The 24,658-nt window shown below is 34.9% G+C and overlaps 1 protein-coding gene across 8 annotated transcripts in view; it reads left to right on the top strand.

Annotated features, from left to right (window-relative positions):
• Nucleotides 1-24,658, top strand: part of ADAM22 (ADAM metallopeptidase domain 22) — a 207,059-nt gene that overhangs the window by 66,193 nt on the left and 116,208 nt on the right. For all 8 annotated transcript variants that reach the window (XM_037510432.2, XM_037510415.2, XM_037510408.2 and 5 more), the window contains exon 4: nucleotides 24,547-24,613. In XM_037510432.2, coding sequence (XP_037366329.1) covers nucleotides 24,547-24,613 — 67 coding nt within the window. The remainder of the gene's footprint in view (nucleotides 1-24,546; nucleotides 24,614-24,658) is intronic.

Here is a 24,658-nt window from a genome sequence, read left to right as displayed (position 1 = left end):
AAGGTTAATATTCTCATGTATTATTCTTTTATTACTCATCTAAAAAAAAAAAAGCTATGCTGAAAAAAAAAAGCATAGTGAAATTTATGGGATGGAACAGAGTCATTTACTGTGTTTCCCCTTTGGGCTTTGTTTTTGATCAAGGTTAAATATGTGCATTTTAAAAATGAACTTAGTAGGGCCTTCCTTGTGGTGCAGGGCTTAAAGACAGTGCTAGCAAGCTATCGTCAACCACAGCAGCACAAGTTCAATCCCTGGCGAACCCACATGGCATAGCAGACCTCTCCTGCCATGCCCACTCCTCCACTCAGCAATGTATTTCATTAAGTACATCTGCCTGTCCTGCTACCCACTCTCTCTGGTGAATCCTCTCACCCCCTGCACCTCTGGCTTACACCTCAGTTCTTGTATGCATAATAAATAAATCTTGAATATGAGGCAACCATTTTCAACTCTTTTTCTCTCATATGCAATGCAAAAGGAATTACAGAACTAGAAAATAGCTATCTACTTTCCCCTAAAACTTTATTTTTCAAAAATAAAGTGTTCTTTGATCACTCTCACTGGAATTAGCTGGGATGATTGCTAAATTCTATTCTGAACTAGTAAGTCCAACTTGCTGAAGTGTGGGGCTTACATACTTTAAATAACTCTAAGTAATCATTATGTATATTACATTTTTATCTTTTCTAGGGAGTGTAATGTTTTCTAATTATCTTTCTGTCTTCCCATCCTTTGTCATGTGGTTAGGTTCCTACCTTCTTAAGATTACAGCTTTCATGAATGATATTAATGCAAACAACATAAAATAATAAGTTCACTCATCCTAGGATAGTAAGAAATAGCTTTCGAGGCTGAAATCTGAGGTGTGAAATTGAGGCAACAGGAAAAAAAATGCATTATTTTAAAATTTGAATTATAAATAAGCATATTATAATATGCTAAATTACATTGTTTCTTTTCTTATACAAAAATTCATAGTACCTCAAAACAGAACTTAATTACTTTTTGCTAATCATAAAAATGCAGAATGATGTTTAAGTTTGCTTTCTATCTTCTTTGTCTTTCCCATTAAAGAAGTACAAACTACCACTTTCTAAATTCACTTTAAATATTTATTTTGGGTCTTCCCGGTGGCGCAGCAGTTGAGCGCTGGGTTGCGAAGCTGCCCGCAGCCTCTGCAGCGCCTGTTCGATCCCTGGCTGCTCCCCTCAGCAGTGTACTTCGGTCCTTCTGCCTGCTCTGCTCCCCGCTCTGGCTCTGGTGAATTCTCTCACCCTCCCGCGCTTCTGACTGTACCCAGTGCTTGTATGTATAAATAAATAAATAAATCATTGGAAAAAAAAAAATATTTAATTTATCTGTATAATTACATTGCCAATTTGGTATATATGAAATTTGTTTCAGTTTATTTTCAAATAGGGCCAGCATTTTTTTCTTTTTATTTACTGTAATCTTTGAATTATGGAAGACATATCTACCTGTTCAAAGCTATATAAAATATGTAAAGTGTAAAATCAAAAAGTCTCACTTCCATCTCTGTTCCTCACTTAGTTTCTAGCTCCTCCCCTCTTATAGATGAACATTTTAATTAACATGTAGCTTTTCCTTCATTGTTGCTGTTTACAAATATAAGTATACAGATATATATGTTCTCCTAATTTTTTTAAAATAGATCCAAAATATATTTACTCCCCAATCCTCTCCTCCTCCCACACACATTTTCCCTACTCCCTATGTATTCTGGAGATCATGGAGAATCCTTCTGAACTTTATTTTCTCCCATCTCCCCAGTGACTCTCAGGTGGTCCTTTTGGATTGGCAGTTTATTTCATTCCTAGGTCCTCTCTTGTTTAAGATCTCCAAACTGAGCTCTTTATTTTATTTTATTTTTTTAAGATTTATTTTTACAAGCACTGGGTACAGTCAGAAGCGCGGGAGGATGAGAAAATTCACCAGAGCCAGAGCGGGGAGCAGAGCAGGCAGAATGATGAAATACACTGCTGAGGGGAGCAACGGGCGCGGCAGGAGAGGTCTGTGCACCATGTGGGACCCTCGCCTGTGGCCGGGAATCAAACCGGCGCTGAAGTGGCTGCAGGCAACTTCATAGCCCAGCGCTCAACCATGCGCCACAAGGGGAGGCTCATTATTTTTTTTTTTTTAAAGATTTATTTATGCATACAAGAGCTGGGGTACAGGCCAGAGATGCGGGGGGTGAGAGGATTCACCAGAGACAGAGTGGGGAACAGAACAGGCAGATTGACTGAAATACACTGCTGAGGGGAGCAGCAGGCGAGTCAGGAGAGGTCTGCTGCGCCATGTGGGTTGCTCCCTGGTGGGCCGGGGATTGAACTTTTGCTGCAGAGGCTGTGGATAGTTTCATAGGTTGTGTCTTAATCCCTTGTGCCATCAGGGAGGCACAAGATTTTAAAGAAGGTCTTTTTTAAAGAAGGTCTGTTTTCCAGGTCATTATTTACTACCCCATGTTTGTGAAAAGAACTTGAGAAATAACGCAGTGCATCATGTTTGCTTGTGCACTAACTTTTTCTTAATTATCCAAATAATGTTGATGTCAGATGGGTAAAGAAGTAGTCTTGCCTCCCTTTGTCTGCTGAAAATTAATGATCTAGACGTAGCTCCCAGAAAATACCATTTTTACCTGTTGTTTCAGTTTATTCTAGATGCCACTGTCTTTTTCTATGACTTTTTTCCTTTAAGATATTGTTGAAAGCCATTAAAGATCAGTATCATTATTACTAGACATCTCTTGAAGGAGCTTTTATTTTGTAAGTAAATAATACTAAGTAATTGAGACTTTTTTTCCCTATCACTAGATTTTTCTACCAAATTAGCATATTCACATTAACTGGAACAGAAAATCATGTCTAAATCTCATAGAAGAAATTATTTTGATAGGCATTTGAGTAGAAAAACAAAGCATTGCTTTTGTGCTTATTTATAAAATTCATTGACAACAAGGCATTTATTTTTATTTTTTATTTATATATTTTATATCATTGTTCATTTTGTACATGGATGCTTGTATGCTTTCTCCTCTTAGGTGTATTCCCTGTAAAATTCCCACCACCAATTCACCCATGAACCATCACCATAGTCCCTTGTGCTCTTCTCTCCCCTGTTTTGATCCTTCTCCCTCCCCTCCCTCACAGAATGTCTCTGGACAACAAGGCATATTGGAAAGAAAGAAAGCACTCTTTCCAAAGAAAGATTTTCCAATTTAACTCAGTCTTGAAGACTCCCAATGGTATGTTCACTTCCTGTTTTCCTGTTTCAGGCACATAAACTTGGAACATAAAAACCCCTGGAGATAAAATGTTATTTAAATGGTTTCTTAGCATGATAAATGACTCCTTAGTAGTAAATATCTCTGATTTTTACATAATACTCCTAGAAGGCAAATTTCATAACTATTTTGCAAAAATATTATTGTATATTATAATGTTTGTATAAAGTTTTGAATAAAGGTAGTATCAGTTCATATTCCTTTTGATAGTTTATGTGTTCTATAGCTTTTTGGATATATAGTATTGAGTTTATTTTTAACATTAAAAATATGTATCATGGTATGTCATATATGTCATGATCTATCATACCTAATAGTTTTCTTCCTGAAAATCTCTAAAAATATATAAATTGCTAAATCAGCAAATATAGTCAATAGCATTCCATTTTTTACATGAGGAAAAAGAAAAATAATTTAACATTGAGCTAGGGAAAAATACATAGTCCTTTAAAAACTTTGGCATACTGATTTGAAATTTATGAAGGAGTGAATTTACTTTTAAATATATTTTGTTCATTAAAAGAATAGACCCTAAGCCAAGAAAAATTACTTTAGAGAAAATTGCTGCTGAAAATGAAACAAGTGCTAAGTCTTAAACATGAGAATTCATGAAGAATAATGAAAGCTCTCTTATATATTGTTACTAAATTTTTTCCTGGGAAATAATGATTAATCAGAAAGAGCTGTGCTGTTACACCCATGACTTAACATCATTCCAATGAGAACTGGAGTTGTGGTGTTAAGGAGTAGACATTAAGTATTATCCACAGTGTGTACTCTCTGAATACAAGTGTAAAAGAAATTGACAATGTAAATGACAAATTTGTTAGTGTCTTTACTTGTAGGGCCTCATACAGACCAGAACCTTAGTCTTCAATTGAGAGTTGGACTGACTGGTTAAAGTCTGACACATGACTTTTTACATGACTCTGCTCCTGATATGCTAAGAAGGAAAAGAAAACCTGGTGCCAAAACCATGTTTAGAAACACTCCGCAGGGTGGTGCTATTTCTTATAATGAATCTCTACCCTTAAAGGTATGGAGACCACCCTGCTGGCGAGGATGTTTAACTTGTATTTCTGTGCTGTGATTGGAAAAACAAAGGCAACTATTGTTTTGGTTTGTTTCCTTCAATTTGTGTTGTCCTGGTTCTCATTCCCTCCTTCACTATCCCAACCTACCCTAACAATATTACTGAAATTTAACTAGGTGAGTTCTCATTTAAATCTTTGAGTCTTTCAAGTATCTCCCAATGTAATAGACCCAGGTGGTCACCACATCTTATGGAAGTAATTACTCTCAGATACACACACAGAGACACAGACACAGACACAGACACACATACACACACACACACACTTAAAATTTATTTATTTTGTATTCACATAGTATATAATTGTTGCAAATATGAAAAAAATGAATTGGTAAAGAGCACAACAGGGCAAGTGACATTCAAAATAAGACTTTTTTTTTAAAGGCTTTTTTTTTTTTTAAAGATTTATTTATACAAGCACTGGGTACAGTCAGAAGCGCGGGAGGGTGAGAGAACTCACCAGAGCCAGAGCGAGGAGCAGAACAGACAGAAGGACCAAAGCATACTACAGAGGGGAGCAGTGGGCGGCAGGGGAGGTCTGCGCGCCATGTGGGACCCTCACCGGTGGCCGGGGATTGAACTGGTGCTGCAGAGGCTGCGGTTATTTTGGAGAGCTTATTTACAGTGAAACCATTTATTACTTCAAAGACTACTCCAAAGGATAATGTAGTAACCTGGTTCATACTATCGGCCCAGTTGGGGATAAGGGGAGGAAGTGGATACTAGAACTTTAGTGGTGAGTCCTACTATAGAGGCTCTAGCCCTAGCAGCCACAACCTTCTGTGGAGAGACAGCCGACTCCGAGGTACATTGAGTGAGGGAACCAGGGAATAAATAATCCTTTTACTCTTCTCCCACCTACTGATCTTCTGTCCTGCTTTCTACTGTCCAAACCAGTTAGAAGCCAATAGGCACAAAACTCTTGATGCTAACTATCCAGGTCAGCACAAGCAGAGTGTCAAGTGGATCTCACATAGCAAAATGAAGATACCTAGCAGAAAATATATAGAGAGAAAAGTTTCTCTCCTATCCCTGGGATCCACTTCTCCAATGTGAAAGCAATATTTACTAGAACCTTCCAGAGATCTTAAATCTTATTACTCTGTAAGTAAACTGAAGGATTGGAAATATTTTTTCAGATTTAAAAATTTGCCTAAAGCAAACCTTGTTTCTGGGAAAGGATCCCCTGATGTGTGCCAAAGCTTGCTGAAGGTCACTGAAGACAATATGACACATATCCTGTTCCTGTATTATGGGTGCTTAGTATGGTCCATTTGGACCTCAAAAATGCTAAATAGGTTGAGTTTTTATAGTATTGCCTTGTGTTTTCTATTAGTGATCTGGCTCAGAATAAAACATATAAAAATATATTGGCTCTTTTCAGACAAATGATTATAACATTTTTTTCTTAAATGCACTTTTCAGTAGATCTAAAGCACACTTCCTAGCTTGCTGTTCCTGGACTCTGAATTCCAGGAACCACTGAAATTACATTTTACGTGTGAACTTTTTAGGAGAGCAGAACTTATATCAAATTCTCAAGAGATCTTTGTAACATACAAGACTAAAATCATTGGTCTAAAGATTTGATTCATTGGCAATTTCTTCTCATTACATATTTTTAATGTGACCTTTGATGTCTGAGCGTTTGGTAGCCAGAACAAAATAAATAATACCTGGGTGTTATTTAACACTGAAATTTAAATGCTCATTAACTTACAAACTGAAATTCTCTAGTGAAATAAATTAATATGTCATAGATGATCCATGAAATATGAAAAAGTATGATATTGATTAGGAAATCTCACTATGAGCAGCTAATAGGATGATTTATGTTCCGTGAGAATATGTCATTGAGATTTAACCAAGCAAAAATGTTTTGCTTCAGTGATAGAAAGAAGGAGTTGTATCAGTTGCATGTTATTTTTTTCTACTTAAAAATAACCTAGGAATTGTATAGTATGTTCTGTTATGTGAAAATTGTCACTGATTTTAATCATATCTGTAAGTAGATTTGATAAATTAAGCCAAATACACTCATATTTAATGTTTTTATCATAAAATTATTGTTAACTTATATGAATGATTTTTAAAGTTTGCCGTATTTTGGACTCCTGCTTGATCTACTCTGTATTATGGTCAAATATTTTCCTGAGGAAAAAATTTCTAATTAGTGTCAAAATCAGAGTTCAAGATAACAATTTTTTGGCAGCATATAAAGGAATTTTTCTCTTTTATAAGGCACAAACTATTGAAGGCTTAATGGAGCAATGTATAATAATTCCTATTGTACTTATAAAGTATTATTAGTCTATGTTAGATGAGTCTACTCATTTCATTTTTCTTTTGCTTAGCACTCTTTGGTTACAAGGATCTGAAACCTAACTAGCCTAAAAAAAAAAAGCAACAACAGGGGACTTGTTTTTTTTGTTTTTTTTTAATTTAAATTTTATTTTATATTCCCCATACAATTACAACCCCCTTATTTTTACCCCAAGCCCTCCTTTCCCCACCGGGACTTATTTGTTTTTAGTTACATTAATTATACAGAACAATGCTGATAGAGCTGGCCTCTGTGATGCTTACATCAGGTCTCTTCCTCTGTATCTCTTAATTCTCTCTGTGTTGACCTCACTCTTTTATTCAGTTTTTCCATCATACTGAGAAAAATACTATGTTATAGAAAGACCCAAACTGTAACATCCCAGTCAGCAAACAATATAGGAAGAACACTTCTTTCATCACTTCAGAAAAATGTAAAGGAAAGTAGTAGATTGGATTAGCATGGGTCACATGTCCAATTTGTTGGGTCCATTGATAATGCCAGCAATGCCATAATCAGCAGTTCATTCATTGAATACTGAAGCCATTTCCCAAAGGAATGAAAGAATACAATTACTGGAGTAAAATGGTAAGGTTGCTGGAGTCTAATTAGCAGGTATTCAGCATAATAGAGTAGTAGTTCCCCCTTATCTGTGGCCCCAAGGTTTATTAGGTAAGATATTTTGAGGGAGATAGGAAGTGGAAGTGGAGATAGGAAGGAAGGGAGGGAACAAGAGAGAGTATTTACATAATTTAGTGTAGATTGCTATAATTGTTTTATTTTATGATATTAATTTCTTACTGTGCCTAATTTATAAACTAAACTTTATCATAGCTATTTATGTATAGAAAAATGCCATGGTGTACATAGTGCAGTAACATCCTGGATATCAGGCATCCAGTAGGAGTCTTGGAGCGCATCAGTGAGGATAAAAGAGAACTTCTGTTTTGACATTTGTCAGAAAATTCTGCTGAATTAGTATCTAGAATGACATCCTTTTATCTTTTAGTGCTAAGAGCTAGCTCTATTTTAACTGAAAAAATAAATAGCCTGGAAAACTGTGAATCTGTTTGTTCACTACATGTTCTTGGTCTTCCTATAGAACAATGTCAAGTAGATAATAACTTAAATATTACCACCAGTTAATCTTTATTTTGTGCAAGGGCCTTTAAGTTGCTGGCTAACTGGTAAAATTTAAATACAAGTGAAAGTGCAAAATAAGTAGCACATTGTTTTATGTTTCTGACACACTTGGAAATAATTCCTTCATGGACATTTTGAACACAATAGGCCTTCGCTGACTCTTTTTCCATCTAACCCTCCTTTTTCCTTTTGGAAATTGCTAAAAACCTCTCCACAGAATGAAATAAATAAGATTATAATTGTTGAAAGATTTATTGCTCCTCCCAAATTTCAGAAATCCTCTAGGGTGAATGTCTTCATTCCCTTAACTCTTTTGATGGGAAACAATGAAAATTAATGTCTTTCTTCTGTTGAAGCATCCTAGTTAGCGCTAGATAGAGATACTTTCAGAATAAAGATTCAAAATATTTTTACAATCCCAGTTTCAATATAGCATTTCATTTTATCACCACATTTATTATAATTCATTGTGCTTGTGGCACATGCATAATACACTGAGTATAATAACTGTGTAAACAACAACCACAGAACTTGCAAGACATGTGAGCTTCCTTATCGTTATGTTAGCATTAGCACTTCAGTAGAAGAGACAGTGCTTTGTGTGTTGTCTTCTTTGACATGAATCCCTGGATAACTTGAGCTCTTCCTTAGTTTTTTTTTGGTTTTGGTAATTTTCCTCCTCCTTTCCTCTGAAGTGATGATAAGTGAAGTAGGATAAAATAAAAAAAAATCCTGTTTTATTCACGCAGTTTTTGAAAGATTATTTTATGAAAGATAGCACATTTTATGACCATAATAGATATAAAAAAAACCTCCTATAAAATCTTACCATGCAAAGCAAACAACTATTTTTAACTTCTTTATTTATTTCTTACCCTTTCCTATTGGGGATGCACATATTTTATTTCATTGTCATTATACTTAGTTAGAATTTGTATTTTGCCCATTTCATTCATATTTGTCACAGAACTTTTCCATACATTGCATATCTAATTTGCCTTGCTAACATTTATTGATGTTCCATAATTTGCAAAGAAATTAACATTTTATGGGTCATTTATGTTATTTCTGGTCTTTTGACTTTATAAATGATGTTTTTATGAAATATTTGCTCATTAGAATGTCTCTTTTGAAATTATTTTTTCATGAAAAATTATAAATAATGAGATTAATGGAACAGAGTAGAAGCATTTTTTATAATCTAATATACTAAATGTGAGAGATTTAAAAAATTTGGACACATTTAGCTACAATGGTATACTAGTTTTTTTAATTGAACATCATAAGAATATAATTTTTATTGTCTCTGTCTTATTCTGTGGGAAAGAATATAAACTATGAAGGAATAAGTTCTATGAACAATTGGCTTATTTTGACTCAGGATAAAAAATTTTAAAAGACTAGTTCTTTCAGTGAAAAATTTAAACATACCATATAAATTTCAGGACATGTTGGCCTACAATTGACAGATTAATTCATTGCCTTGTAAACTATAACATCCTAGGGAAAACTTATACTAGAGTTTCCATTTATGAGTAAGCTCCAAAAAAGTTACATAAAGAGAAAGGTGCATAGTAATTACTCATATACATTTTGTATTCTAGCCTGATGGTTCCAAATTTTCCCAAGACTGGATTTGCAATGGTTGGTAGCCATAATAAAGTTAATAAGAAGGAATTTAAAAAGAAATAATTTCCCAAAGGATGGCTATATTCTATACATGGCCTTATTTCCCCATCATTCAAATACTGCAGAATTCATGCACTTGAAGACAATAATAGATTATGCTTCAAATGTTTTTTACTTTTTTGTGTGTATGTGTATTTTCATTTTTAGAATGGTCAGTGGTGATTATTATTCAGTATTTTTCACCTATCTCTAAAGAAAAAATAATGAACCACTTTTTCATTTTCTCATTATTTGTTTCCCCCTGAATCTACTCTTCCACGGTTCCCAGTAATGTACTTGTCTTCAATATCATTGATTTTTTTTTTTTTTTGACTTTGGCTTCTCTGTAAGTACTTGAAAAAATTGATTCTCTCATCCTTAAAACTCTTAATACTAATTCATTCTTCCTTGTCTCCCACTAAATGTCACTTCTTTCTCTAAATGCAGGTGTATTTAAGCCTGTGTAAATAGCCTTTTTATTCACCCATTGACTATAATACCTAAACTCTGTTTCTGTGTATATTCCCTAACTTTGACCTCTTTCATGAATTTTCTCTCCATACCTCCAATTTCTATTTCATACTCTTAGTGCACCAGGTTTTCTTGAATCACTTCAAGATGAACATATTCATTGCTAAACTCATCAGTTTTTCCCCCTGGACAGAACTTTTCCAGATTTTCACAAATCTGTAAGTAGTTTTACTACTTCTCCAAACATCCAGGTTTGATAAATATCTGTTACAGATGATATGATAAAGAAAAAATTAAATTTTTAGAGTGATTTTTCTATTGCTGTGTAACAAATTTAAATTTAAATTCGACCCCAAATTTAGTAGCTTAAAACAACACAAATTTTTGATCTCATTGTTTTTATGGGTCAGGGAAATGTTTTCAGATTAGCTGGATCCTCTGCTCAGAGTGGAACAAAGGTGTTAGCGGAGAGGCCATTGCATTTGAGGCTCAGATATCTCTTCCAAGGTCATTCAGGTTGTTGGTAGAATTCAGAATTCCTTGAGGGTATTCGATGAAGTTCCCTGAGTTTTTTTTTTTTTTTTTTGTATGTTTTGTTTTTTGTTTTTTGCTAGCTAGAGAACTCTCTTAGATGTTAGAGATCACCCTGAAGTCTCTGTCACTTAGGTCTTTCCATAATTCATAGTGTGGCTGTTGCTTTTTCCAGGCTGGCAGGAGAGCATCAGTTCTTTGCTTCCTGACGTAATAAAGGGCTCACCTGTTATGTCAGGCCCACTCTTTTTTAGCTACCTTTTCGTTCACTCAAAGTCAGCTGAGAATGGCACTTAATGAAATCTACAAAATATTTTTCCTTGTAATGTAACAAAATCATTGAGTGATATCCCATTATATTCACAGTTCAACCTACACTCAGGGAGGAAGGGATTATATGTGTTACATAGACCATGAAAAGGGAATCCTGAGGACCACCTTAGAATTTTACTTAGCACAAGGAAGATGAAAGCCAGAATGATAATGCACACTGTTATTTATGAGTGATGACATTAAGATAGTTATACTGACACAGTGGTATACCAATAGAATAAGAGTTTGGGATTTCATTGTGTATATGTGTGTCAGAAAATGTTTTAATATTCACTTATCAGCACTACACTATGCTAATTGTATCTTAAATCTGTGATGCTTCTTGGTAAACTTTTCTCACAGTTCAACCAATCTGAAATTTAAGATTATTTTTGAAACTATTTTATATTTATTGAGAGATACATGCTAGTACTTTTTGCCCTTATATTTTGTTATAAAATTCTGGATAATTTTACATGCTTCCTTCCCTAGCTAGTCTAGGTAAGGTATAATATTGAGTGACTTTCTTCTGTCCTCCTAGATAAGGATAATTGCTCCTGGCAAATAATCAAATTATGAATTTCATCCCATTTCACCCTATGAACTTTGGAGAATTTCTTCTGTTTTAAATTGCCTTTTTGTCTATGTGTGAGCCAAACCACAATTGAAATGTTATTTTTCTTAGGAACAAATTTGTTATGAAAAGAAATAAAAATATACTTTTTTCTATTTGAATAAAGGGAATAGTATTTCTGCTCTGGTGTCCTAAAACTTATTTACAAATATCATTTTTTCTACATACATATAGGAATTTGTTAATTATTTTTGGCTAGTGTTGCCGTAATTGGTGAGAGTGCTTTTTTTGAGTCATATTTATTTTGTATTTTTGGTTCTATTTTCTAAAGCATTTCCTCAGTCTAAAAGAAACTGTCTCTTTAAGGGATCCACTTTTTTTCCCCATTGTTTTTATATAATGGCTATTTATTCAACAGGTTAAGAAAAAATATATTTAGTCTCTTTTTCAGATATTTTATAGAAGCTGGTATTTAAAATTTTACATCTATACAGTGGTTATTTTTCAAGTAGTTTACCCAGCATTTCTTTTTTTTTTTAAAGATTATACAAGAACTGGCGTATAGTCAGAGGTGTGGGAGGGTGAGAGAATTCACCAGAGATAGAATGGGAAGCAGAACAGGCAGACAGACCGAAGACACTGCTGAGGAGAGCAGCAGGCGAGGCAGGAGAGGTCTGCTGCGCCATGTGGGTTTCTCCCTGGCTGGCCGGGAATCGAACCCGCAGTTGCAGAGGCTGCAGACAGCTTCACAGCGCGGCATTCGACCCTCTGCGCCACCAGAGAGGCCCTACCTAGTTTTTCTTTTCATGAATGTTTAATATTGGCTGCATATTTCAAATTTTATTTGAACCATTTCTTATCGGAACCATGGATATACAGATACAGTATATTAGCTAGAGCACTTTGTAGGAAAAAAGGGAAGAAATATCTTTTTTAATGCACAATCACACTTTTACCTTATTTTCAGTAGAAATTTTTCTATTGTTCAATCATTCTTTGTTCTCAGGACCTTGATAAAAACAAGTTTCCCAGGACTTACCCACATTTGAACACACTCAAAAAGTAGTAAGCTGGAGAGCAGAGAATTGCTAATGAATCAGTTTTTTACTGATAAAACCATTGGGGGAAAAAAAAAACATGCTTTAGTGAGGAGATTGAATGATCCTATTAGTGCATCATGTCTCAATTTCTTCTTGCATCGTCTAATCTTTGATATTTAAGGTAGATTTGGGTCTATAGAGGAGCCACAGTATTTCATAATCTCTGTATCCACATTGGCCTGGAGCAGAGAGGAATAAAAAAGAAAAAAATCCTTAGTGTTAGAGTTTTTAAGGATTAACCACACTCAATTCAAAAATGCAAGCCAACATTACTCATAACAAGGTCAATTTATTCCTTCAGATAGGAAGAAGGGTAAGAATCCAGGGCTGAGCCCTCTGTGTGGAAACAAGGAGGATTGGAGGGAAAGTGCAACTCCCTAACATACCTTTTATAATCTTTCCTAAGTTTAGTTATGTGCTCTTTTTATTGCACATTCCTTTGTTTTATGTTCTTCCTCGCATTCCTTTTTTCTCTCTCCTTGAACTGTAATAACCTAGTTTTCTTAGTCTTCAACCTCTTTCTGACAAATGTTTTACTTGCTGTTCTGAATTCCAATCAATTTCTAAGGTTTTCAAGCCCTGATATGATTCCTCATGGCCCAGTAACCTGCATATAAAAGTCCAAAGCATTTTGAGAAATATTTTTCCTGAAGTCCTGTGCAATCTCTAGTTCCACTTTAATTTCATTTTAATTTTTCAATATGTATGGATTCCATTAACCCTTACAGTTTTTATTTTTTGGTACATCTACATATTCATGGGTTCTTTCTTCTTCATCCTCTTCTCTGAATGTGAGCCTTACCATTATGTATTGATTTCTCTGTTATAAAAATGTAAGTTGAAATTTATTGAAAAGTATAGATGACAATGTTTTTCCTTTTCCTGTGCTAGCTGAATTTTGATTCAGCTATCAGAGGATAAATGGTTAATCAAATATTGTGATAAGAGATGCCACATCCGAAGACCTTTTTAGAGAATCAATCTTCTGGTTCTGGCATATAGATATTCACAACAGATCTATATGACATTTTCTCTTTTCCTCTAACCTACTTTTGCATGCTTTCAGATGCAAAAAGTTAAGTAATTTTCCACAAGCAAATTTACTCCTAAAAGATTTTCCTAGAGATAATTTTGTAAAATCGCAAAGAACAGGAGAGAAAAGTATATTTAACTTGTTTGTTTTAATTATTAACTCCTAAAATATAGTAACTAAGTCATGATCAATTCATAATATCAAGAACCCCATTGATTATCTATTTTATTGCTCGCTTAAGTCAATTTGAGGCATGATTATGAGGTACTGAGACTCTTTTGAAGAACCTTTTCAAAACTTATACAACCAAGTAAATAGTCCCCTCAAGTGGTTACCATAGGAGGGCATTGTATTTATTACAATAACAGCCCTATTGCTCAAAGCAGTGTTGACTGTTTTGGGAAAAGATTGCTATCAAAGTATATAGCACAGTTTTTGAACCTTTTAGATGGTGGCATAACATCAATAACTATGGGTCTATTTGAGTTTTTGAAGTAGCCAACAGCTATACAGAATCATCTTTTCATTAATATGAGTGATTAGACTATTTACTATTCAGAAGATGAGTGAGTAGACTATTTACTATTCAGAAGATATGATTAAGAAATAGACTGGTTTTCTTATATGTCACATACATTGTCTCTGAAGGCAGTACCATAAAAGAAATTTTGACCAAGTTATGTGTAATTATATTATCTATGGCATAAATTAAAGTCTCAGGATGAGATCAACCCTCAGCTAGCTATTTAGTTATAATTTTAAAAATTCACTATTAATTTTAACATTCTGATACCGTGAAGAAACAATGGTGTTTCACTTTATTTTTTTTTTAAGATTTGTTTATTTATTTATACAAGCACTGGGTACAGTCAGAAGCGCGGGAGGGTGAGAGAATTCTCCAGAGCCAGAGCAGGGAACAGATCAGGCAAACTGACGAAATACACTGCTGAGGGGAGCAGCGGGCTTGGCAGGAGAGGACTACGTGCCATGTGGGACCCTCGCCAGTGGCCGTGAATCAAAAGGTGCTGCAGAGACTGCGGGCAGTTTCGCAGCCCAGTGCTCAACTGCTGCGCCACCAGGGGAGGTCCTACTTTATTTTTTAAAGATTTATTTTATTTACTTATGCATACAAGAACTGGGGTACAGGCCAGAGATGTGGGGGGGTGAGAGGATTCACCAGAGACAGAGTGGGGAACAGAATAGGCAGATCTACTGAAATACACTGCTGAGGGGAGCAGCAGGCAAGACAGGAGAGGCCAGCTCCATGTGGGTCAGCTTCCTGGCTGGGGATCAAACTCATGCTGCAGTGGCTGGCGATAGCTTGATAGCGCTGAGACTTAACCTCTATGCCACCAGGGAGGCCCCAGAAACAATGGTATTTTAGTAGAGCCAAAATAAAATAGTTTAATTTGGTATGATTACCACTAGTTTATAAAAAGTAATTGTAAATTGGTTGACAGCTGGATATGGCCATTAGAATAGAAAGTTAGGTAAAGAAATGGTAACTAATAGAACAGAGTGAAATGTGTGAGAATAGAAAAGACACCTTTTAAGGACTTATTGCTAGAGTTTTGAGACAAGTCAGGAAATGTAATTTTCTACTTTTTGGTGTCTATTTCATACTCATGTTCCCTAGATTTTCCTGGTTCAGGTTTAATCTAATAATTTTCATCTTAAATAAATCATGTGGTAGGAATAAAGACATTTAAAATTGCCTTCATACTTCTGCTTAGGTGTGACAGGTTGAAAACTTCCATGTAGCTTTCCTTGTTATAATGACAGTGAGTGTATAATAAAGTCACAAAATAAAGCAGATGAGAAACACCAATAAAATTTTGGAAGGTGTGTCAAAAATGAACACATACTAATTGATTTAACAGAAAATATGACTCCGAATTGCAACAAGAAGCAGACCCTGGGCAACGCTATGGAAATGGAGGTACCAGATACCTCAGAAAATGATAGTATGATGTGGGACTGAAAAGAGAAATTAGGTCATATTAACTTTAAAAGATACTAAACTCTAAAGCTTTGTTTCATAAAGGCAAATATGACAGTCAGGAGAGGACTGTTTTATTTTGTTATATTTTGTTTTATTTTGTTATATGTCTGCAAATATATGGGAGAAAACAGAAGCACCAATTTTTTTTTTTTTTTGCTTAATTATTTATGCTTTACCGATATATATGTTTAAAAATTACTAATAGGATAACAGATCACTAACTAATAAAGCAAAATATAATTACATACTTTTTAGAGGTTATGTTTACTTTAGAGGACCTAACAGAACTTTTTCATGCTTGGATTCTGGACAAGAATACATTATTGGAAAAGTGTTTTAAAGACTGTTCTATGACAAAGATTAGTATTTGCTTTCCTGTTGCCCTATTTTCAAAGATTACTCTTCATAACCAAAGACATGAATTTCTAGATTTAAAGGGTCCATTGAGTGTCCAGGACCTGAATGAAAGAAGAGCCACACAAAGACATAAATTTTTGAAGTTTTAGAATAGTGGGAATAAAAGAAGATCAAAAAAGCTTCCCAGGAGAAGAACCAGGTCACACTGGAAGGATTAAAATCAGAATAGCATCAGATTTCTCATTAGTAATCTCAGAAGTTTAGACACAAATAAAAGGGAGAAGATCAAGAAAGATGAAGATGTGAGATATAGGAAGCAGGTATATAATGAAGAGAGAATCAAAGGGAATTCTCAGAATCATATTCAAGAGAAATTTCAGGATTGGAAGTATGCAATAAGACTAGAGTACATTTGATTCAGATGTAAGCAGGAGAATGGGAGACCACAGGAGGAAGTAGTTCAGAAAAATGGAATTGGCAGATATTTTGATGTGGCTCTATATTGAAGGATCTAAGTTTGGGCTGATTTAATAACATGTAGAAAACTAAACAAGAAGAGAAAAATATTATGGGAGAAGAGAAAGTACATGCTAGAGGTGAGTTTAGTTTGGTCAAGAGGATGAGCTTTGTTGATTATCTGCCATGAGATTCATCAGGGACTCTTTTTAATTGTCTTGTGGTGGTGTATTCCCTGGTATTTTTGGCTTTCAAAGTGGTAATGAGTCACAAAGATCAAAATAGGCCAACACACAATTATATTTTAATAGAATTCTACTAGAATGTTTGTAGACTATTATTAATTTGATTGTACTTTCATATTTTGGTAACATTTTTCATATATCAGAATAACCTTAGATATTTCAATTTGGTAGGTCTGCGAGTGCTTAGGCACTTTAAAAATTCTGTGTGTTGCTGCAAAACCAGATTTGGAAACCTCTGCTTTAGTAGGAATAAAGACTCTATAAATAAGAGCTAATATTAATGGCAGTGCCTTTCTCAACTCTCACCTGATCATGTTTACTCAGAGTGCCCTAGTACCGGTATATACATTGACGGCTTCCTGAAAATTTTCATCAGATTATTACTTCTTCAGTAACTGTAGGTACTTCACCTTTAGATGCAGGGTATTTAGAATTAATTAAAAATGTAACAAGAGACGAGATAGACACCATATAATGATTAAGGGAACAATACATCAAGAAGACTTAATACTTATCAATATATATTCACCAAAAGAAGGATCATCAAAATATATAAGGCTATTATTTTCAAATCTGAAAACAAACTCAACATTCCACATTCATTAATGGACAGACAAAAAATAAACAAGGAAACAATAGTCTTAAAGAATTAGACCACATGGACTTAATATACATTTATAGGGCATTAAAAGCTAAATAGTATTCTTCTGAAGTGCACATGGGACATTCTCCAGCATAATCCACATATTGGGACACACAACTAATAGCAATAAATTCCTGAAGCTTGATATCATATCAAGTAACTTCTCTGATTACAATGGTGTCAAACTAGAAATCAACCACCAAAAAAGAAAAAAACGGCAGGAAAAACCTTTAATATGTGGAAACTGAACAGTACATTACTGAATTATTGAGACAAGAGAAGATGAGGACATAAAAGCTATACTAAAAGAGAAGAATATAGTAATACAGGCCCACAACAAGAAACAAAATAGAACTCAATCAATCTTATCTCTCACCTCAGAGGAACTAGAAAGAGATGGACAAGCAGAACAAAAAGCCAAAAGGAAGAAGGAAATAATAAAAATTAGAACAGAAATAAATGAAATAGAAATGAAAAGGTTATCCAAAAGATAAATGAAGCCAAAAACTGATTCTTTGGAAAATTAAACAAAATAGACCAACATTTAGCCATCTCATTCATGTTGGAAGGTTCTTCTCAGAATAAATTCACTAGGAAATTATCATAGACTTAGAGGCAGTGTTTTTGCAAATGGGAACACTTGAGAAGTATTGTCACAAATTCAATATATGAACATTCCTGAAATTAACCTTCTATCTCCTGAAGTCATAAGTGAAGTTTTAACATAGTTGAGGTTTAGCCAAGTGAGCACAGTAAAGGAAAAAGATGGAAGGGTAAGTAAATTTAGTGTATGCAAGTGAGTGTAGACTCAGCATCAAAACCTGATCAAGTTACATGTTTATTCCAGATTTAGGACTATAACCCAGGGAATAACCCAAGAAGTAGTAGAGTTGCATGTCCAAATTGCCTAGGGTGGGGAGCACTTTACATACCAAAAAAAAAAAAAAAAAAAAAAAAGACAGGCTAGTTCACACTATTTTGCTTTATGCAAAAGATTTTCAGTCAGTGCAGTTCTAATTGGTGGAAAGTTCAAGTTATGACTGATCAAATTTCTATCCTAGGTGGCCTAGTTTTGGTTCAGTCAGTTTTAGTTGAGCATCTGCTCAGAGCTATCTGTGTGGGAGTATGCATGGACATGTCTGTGTATACCTGGACATACCTGAGGCCTGAATCTCAACTGCCTTTGACTATGTATCCAGACTCAGATGACTTTGATATTTCTTGTCAGGGGCGATGATCAGGAGGGATCAAGGAACATAGACTAGATCATGCAGACAAAAGGGAGGTGAAGATCAGGCAGGAAGTGTAGGCTTAATGGTTTAAAACTCTGAACAGTTAACATGAGATTTCTAGAGAAAGAAGGCTCAGAGATTATGACTAGGGAGTGGGATGATTGAAATCTGGATTTCAGAGGCATTCCATATAAGTTCTGGTTTAATACCATACTAAGTTTATAAAGTTTGTTTGTAACTTTGAATAACTTAACCAAGATTACAGGCTAATAAAATGCAGTTTGGATAAGAAACTGAAATATTTGGATTGGATTTTATTTTAAACTCCAACACCTTTACATTATACTAGCTGCCTCTGATTCATGAAAATTGCCCACTAGACAAAAGATAATCTTTATTGTTGTTAGGGGCAAACTGGGAGAAATGAAGTGACCCAATTTGTGAGTCCTCACCCACGCACTTACGGATACAGGACAAGACTTAAAAAAAAAAAAAAAGACACAAAAAGAGAAATTTAAAAAATAGATATTTTAAAGAATTTAATTACATAGGGAGTGAGAAAAGGGAGAGTAAAGAGAGAAGAAAATTTGTTGATCCTCCTGTGACATGGTGCTGTCTTTCCTACCAGCAGATATCAGCTAAGTGCTGACCAGAATGAAAGTGGATGTCCCATTAGAGACCCAGGCCCACTTGTGTTTAGTCTTAAGTTTCGTATGCCAACTCTGCTCTGCCCCTAGCTCCCAGCTGTACAGTGAGTCCAGGTGGTCTAGAAAGCTCCACCTTCTGCCCTTAAGATGATTAGGAATGCCACCCACCCTACAGATTGCTCCTCCAGTTCTTACATTATGACTGAAATGTATGTTATATATTTGTGTTGCTTATTTCAGGCTTTTGGCATGCAAATAAAAAAAACTCAGAATACATTTTTAATTTTAAAAATATCTCTTTGCTTCTTTTAGAAACACTGGCTTATGGAATTTGCGTTTTCACTTTTTCAAAATTCATAAAGAAGCATTCACACATCAGTTTTGAGTAAGCTGCTAACATGGTGTGAATTCTGCCTCGTCAATTTGTTTTACAGTAAAATAAAATTTTCCATATGTTAAGGAGAGCCTTTATTTTCTTACACTTAAATTTTTTTAAGTAGATCCCTACTTACCTATTAACAGTGATCATAGAAGGGTAAATAATAAGGTGATTTTGATTATCTCTAAAGGCTTCAAGAAAATTAACTTAGCTTCTAAGTTGGTGGTAGCAGGAGTTTATGCTTCACTAGAGGGAAAAGTGACATTTTAAATAGGTTTTTCAGCCTAATAATTAAAATAACAATACTTAGCACACTTTCACAATACTGCAAACAAACAAAGCCAAATTGCATGCTCTGTTTTTGGCTTAAATTACATGAAACCTTTTCAGCAATACTTGTAGATACAGAGGCTTGATTGAAATAGCTGCATAATTCCTAAGCAGAGGGTTTTCTCCGCTATAATTATATTCATGTAGTGACTCACACTCACTGAATTTCTAGATTTTATAATTCATAGGAAAATATCCCCTTGAAATTTGAAAATCTGGTAGACATAAATGTTGTTTAAAAAATTGTTATTACTAGTACCACCACTACAGCTACTTATCCTTTCCTAAGGAATATTTTATGTAGGTGCTTTTGATTTCAGTGATGCTACCTCTAATAATAGGGATGTAATCATATGACAGTGATGGAAAAAGGGGCCCACAGATATTCAGCATCAGGGATGGGTTCTTCTGACACTAAGGCCATAAGAAATTGTTTTGGGACTTTAACTCTGATATTCATCATGGGCACAACTCAATTTCAAGTGTCTGCCTAATTTTATCTTTCTATTTTCCTTCATAGGTTGATTTTTATTTTCCCCTGAATTTACTAGTTCAGGTTCCAAAGAGGAGAAACTTGACTGACTCTGCTATTAACATTGCTTCTTATTTGGTAATTTTTTTCTCCCACTTCTAGAGAAGTTGTTTGAGTCTGAGAGCAAGGTTGGGGGAGACTTCTGCAATATCTGAATGGCCCGTTTCTTGTTTGAGGTATGCCCTTGGCTAACAGGCTGGGGTATTGATGCAAGAGCAATGGCAAGTGTTACTTGAAGCATGTATTTACCTTAATCTTCATTATCTTATTAGAAACTTCTGAAAATTTGTGATATCTGACATACCTATGATTAAAAAAAAAAAAAAAAAAAAAGACCTCCGTTGGTTGGCTCTACAATAGCTAGTCTCTCCACCACCCTCCTCCCCTAAGATCGTTTGATTCTCCCTGAGCAACCATGAGGTTTAAGGGAGGGCCTTGGAAGAGGAGAATCTTGATAGTTCAAAGAAAAATGTCTTTGTCAAAGGATTAGATTTTGCTTGGCTAAGTAATGTAATTCATACTCAAGAAGATAAATGCAAGGAACTTTTTGTGAATAGATTACTGACTTTTAAAAAAATATAATACTTTTTTTTACCTTATGATATTTTTACTTGCATGGGATGCTTAGAATTAAAGCAGTCAACTCAGGGCTTAACAGGAGCCAGTTTAGGCCTCCTAACTGGCCACCTACCGCAGAATGTTCTAAGCTATATGTTGTAGAAATGTGACTGAAAAGTAGCTTAACCAATCAAGACATTCATATCTTCTTTCTCATTAGAAATTTTAGTGGATGGGCCTCCCCAGTGGCGCAGCGATTGAGCGCTGGGTTGCAAAGCTGTATAAATAAATAAATAAATAAATAAATAAATAAATAAATAAATAAATTTTTTTTAAAAAAAGAAATTTATTGGATGTGCAGTGTGAATTTTAGCAACTGTGTGATTGTTAGATGAGTGAATTTAAGTTTTACAGAATAAAGGCAAACACTTTTTTTTTTAAGATTAGAATTTTTTTTTTTTAAGATTTATTTATTTATTTATACAATCACTGGGTACAGTCAGAAGCGCGGGAGGGTGAGAGAATTCACCAGAGCCAGAGCGGAGAGCAGAGCAGGTAGACTGACGAAGTACACTGCTGAGGGGAGCAGCGGGTGGCAGGAGAGGTCTGCGTGCCATGTGGGACCCTCGCCTGGCAGCCGGGGATTGAACTGGCGCTGCAGAGGCTGTGGGCAGCTTCACGACCCAGCGCTCAACCGCTGCGCCACCAGGGAGGCCCTATAGGCAAACACTTTTAAGATGCTAGTATAGATAAGTAGCTAGTAAGAAAATTTTGTTAAACCTGGACAAAATCAAATAAAGTTGAACTAAGAACATTGCATATATATTTCACATTAATAGAAAGGGAGGGGTAGCCAAAAGATACCTGATTTTCATGTATCAACTAGGCATAAAAATTCATGATATTGAAAAATAAGTGAGACACTAAAATTCCAGGATAGATTTTTACATAAGCACTTAATGTCTATGAAGTCTTTTATGATTATGGTTATGATTATTATTGAGATCACAGTGATTTACAACACTGTATGTGATCTAAGAGGAATAGGTTCATACCATAGTCCTCCACCATAGTCCACTGGGCATCCTTTGTACTTTGCTCCATACTCCCCACCATCCCTCTCTGTAGCCTCAGTTCTGCAGTCATATTTTTAAAGTTTGTTTCATTTCTTGATTTCTTGATTTCACCTAGCATAATACCCTCCAGTTCCATCCATGTTTTCACAAATGGCAAGATTTCACTCCTTTTTTATAACTGAATAATATCCCATTGCATATATTTACCACATCTTCTTAATCCACTTACTGTCCTTGGGAGTATAAGTTAGTTCCATAGCTTGGTTATTGCAAATAGTGCTCTAATGAACATAGGATTGCATCTATCCATTCAAATTAGTGTTTTTGCATTCTTTGGTGAAATACCAAGAAGCTAAATTGCTGCATCATGTGGTAGATCTATTTTTAATATTTTAAGGAACCCCCATGCTGTTTTCCATAGGGGCTAAACCAGTACACATTCCCACCAACAGTGTAAGAGGATTCCTTTTTCTCTATACCCTTGCCAATATTTGTTGTTTCCCTTTGTTTTTTCCCCCTATATGAACCATCTCATGAGAATATGGTATTTACCTTTTTGTGGCTTTTATTTGTATTTTCCTGATGATAAATGATATTGAACATCTTTTCAAATGTGCTTTCTTTGGCAAAGTATTATTAGCTATTCTGCCTGGTTTTTGGTTGAGTTATTTGTTTTCTTATTTATGAAGTCTTAACCACCTACTGGTAACACAAAATTGTTGTCATCCTCTCAATTTCTGTGCTGACATTTTAGATGAGATCATTCTCTGTCTTGGGGAGTATCTTATGCATTGTAGCATGTTTAACAACATCTATGGTTTCTATCTGTTACACGTTGGTAGCATCACACATCCACACACAAGTCATGACAATCAAATGTCTCCAGATATTGCCAAATATACAATGGGAGATTAAATCACCCCGGCTAAAACTGCTGCCATCCATTCCTGCTCAATGCTTGCTCTGCCCAAAAAAGTCACAAGTAGAATTCATTCCTGTTTATCAAGCTAAGCTTTGGCAAGCTATAATTCCTGACCATGTCCCTGTGTGTGTCTCAGATACAGCATGTGTGTATCATTAGCGAAGGTTACCTCCTATCCAAGTGACTTGCCAAAACCTCAACTCTGACCCTTAAAATCCCACCATCAGCAGGAATATAAATGTGGCAGACAGATAATCAAGGCTTATAAATACTATGTACCCACAGAATTAGCTGGCCAGGTCCTTCTACCCCAACTGTGCTCTATCCTAATGTGCTAACCTCCTGATTTCTTTTCTTCTTGCCTCTTGAGTGTGCTTTAAATTGATTTAGCAAACCAAAAATCCACCAAAGTGTGATTTTAAGAATTTTACTTTTGTCTGTAGGGCCTTTCTGTTCCCTTACTTCTGGGTTACCTTGCCTAGTAGTATATATGCAGGCAACCATTGCATACAAGTGATTTCCTACCAGGCATCAGGGCAATCCCACAATTGGCTCATCAGTGTGTCAATGCTGGTTATCCCATAAGATTAGTAGGAAAATAAATCCCAAAGACAAATACAATAGGACTTAGACTATAATTATAACTTTCCAAAATGATAATGTAAGCATTAGATATTAAGAAAACTGATTCATGTCTGTACTTACATAGTGCTTATTTATTCATTCTGTTTACATTTCAAGCAACTGGAGGCATGATGCTTAACATAGTATACCTGTGTACTCAGAAATTCATATTTTTTAATGATTGGGACAATTTTGCCTTGGTGACTTTTAGTACAACCTGAAAAAATTTTTTTGGTTGTTTGACTCTAGTTAAATGACATAGTAAATTTAGAAATTTATAACTTTTTTATATATTAATTTTATTTATTAATGTTAATTTTATTTTTTAATGCTTTAAAAATTTAACTACTTTAAGATTTTGTTGTGGAAGTTATTTCTTGAGGCACTTCCAGAATGTTTTCACATGTATGTAATTAAACAGTAGAATATTTGACATGATGCAAACATTTTAAAATTATGTAAGAGGGCTGTTGTTAGGAGAGATTTGAAGAGAATTATTTCAAATTGCTCATGATATATTCTGCCATTTCTATTAGCTTTCTTTATCCCCTTTTTTGTGATGGAAACATTTTGTTAGCTAAAACATCACACATTACACATAGACAAATGATTAAGTATGGTAGCAGATGAAAAAGTAAAGTAAAAACAGAGAATAAGATGTCATAAAAATAATGGTGTGATTATGGTAGTTTCCTAGAACTGCTGAATTACAGCAGTGGAATTAGCTCTGCTAAGTAATAGGGTGACAGATGATATTCAGCCTATTATCCTTGTAGGAGTACTAGGTTATGTGTGTTGTGTGTGTGTGTGTGTGTGTGTGTGTGAGAGAGAGAGAGAGAGAGAGAGAGAGAGAGAGAGACACCTATAAAGTTTTATTTTTGTTTTAAAATCTGGATTAAAGAATCATTAAATCTGGTAGTATTTACATTTGTATTATCAAATGTATTACATTTTCAAGGTCTTCCTTAATCATTTCTTTTTGTTGTTGCAGTGATTTGCTGTCTTCTGAATACATAGAGAGACACATTGAACGTGGAGGGAAGATGGTAGAGGTTAAAGTAAGTACAGTCTTTCTTCCTCTTGGCAGAAATTTTCATTTTGAT

This window comes from Talpa occidentalis, unplaced genomic scaffold (genome assembly GCF_014898055.3).
Source record: "Talpa occidentalis isolate TD23 unplaced genomic scaffold, MPIMG_talOcc4v2.1, whole genome shotgun sequence".
NCBI classification, from domain to species: domain Eukaryota; kingdom Metazoa; phylum Chordata; class Mammalia; order Eulipotyphla; family Talpidae; genus Talpa; species Talpa occidentalis.
This window is presented reverse-complemented; position numbering and strand designations above follow the sequence as displayed.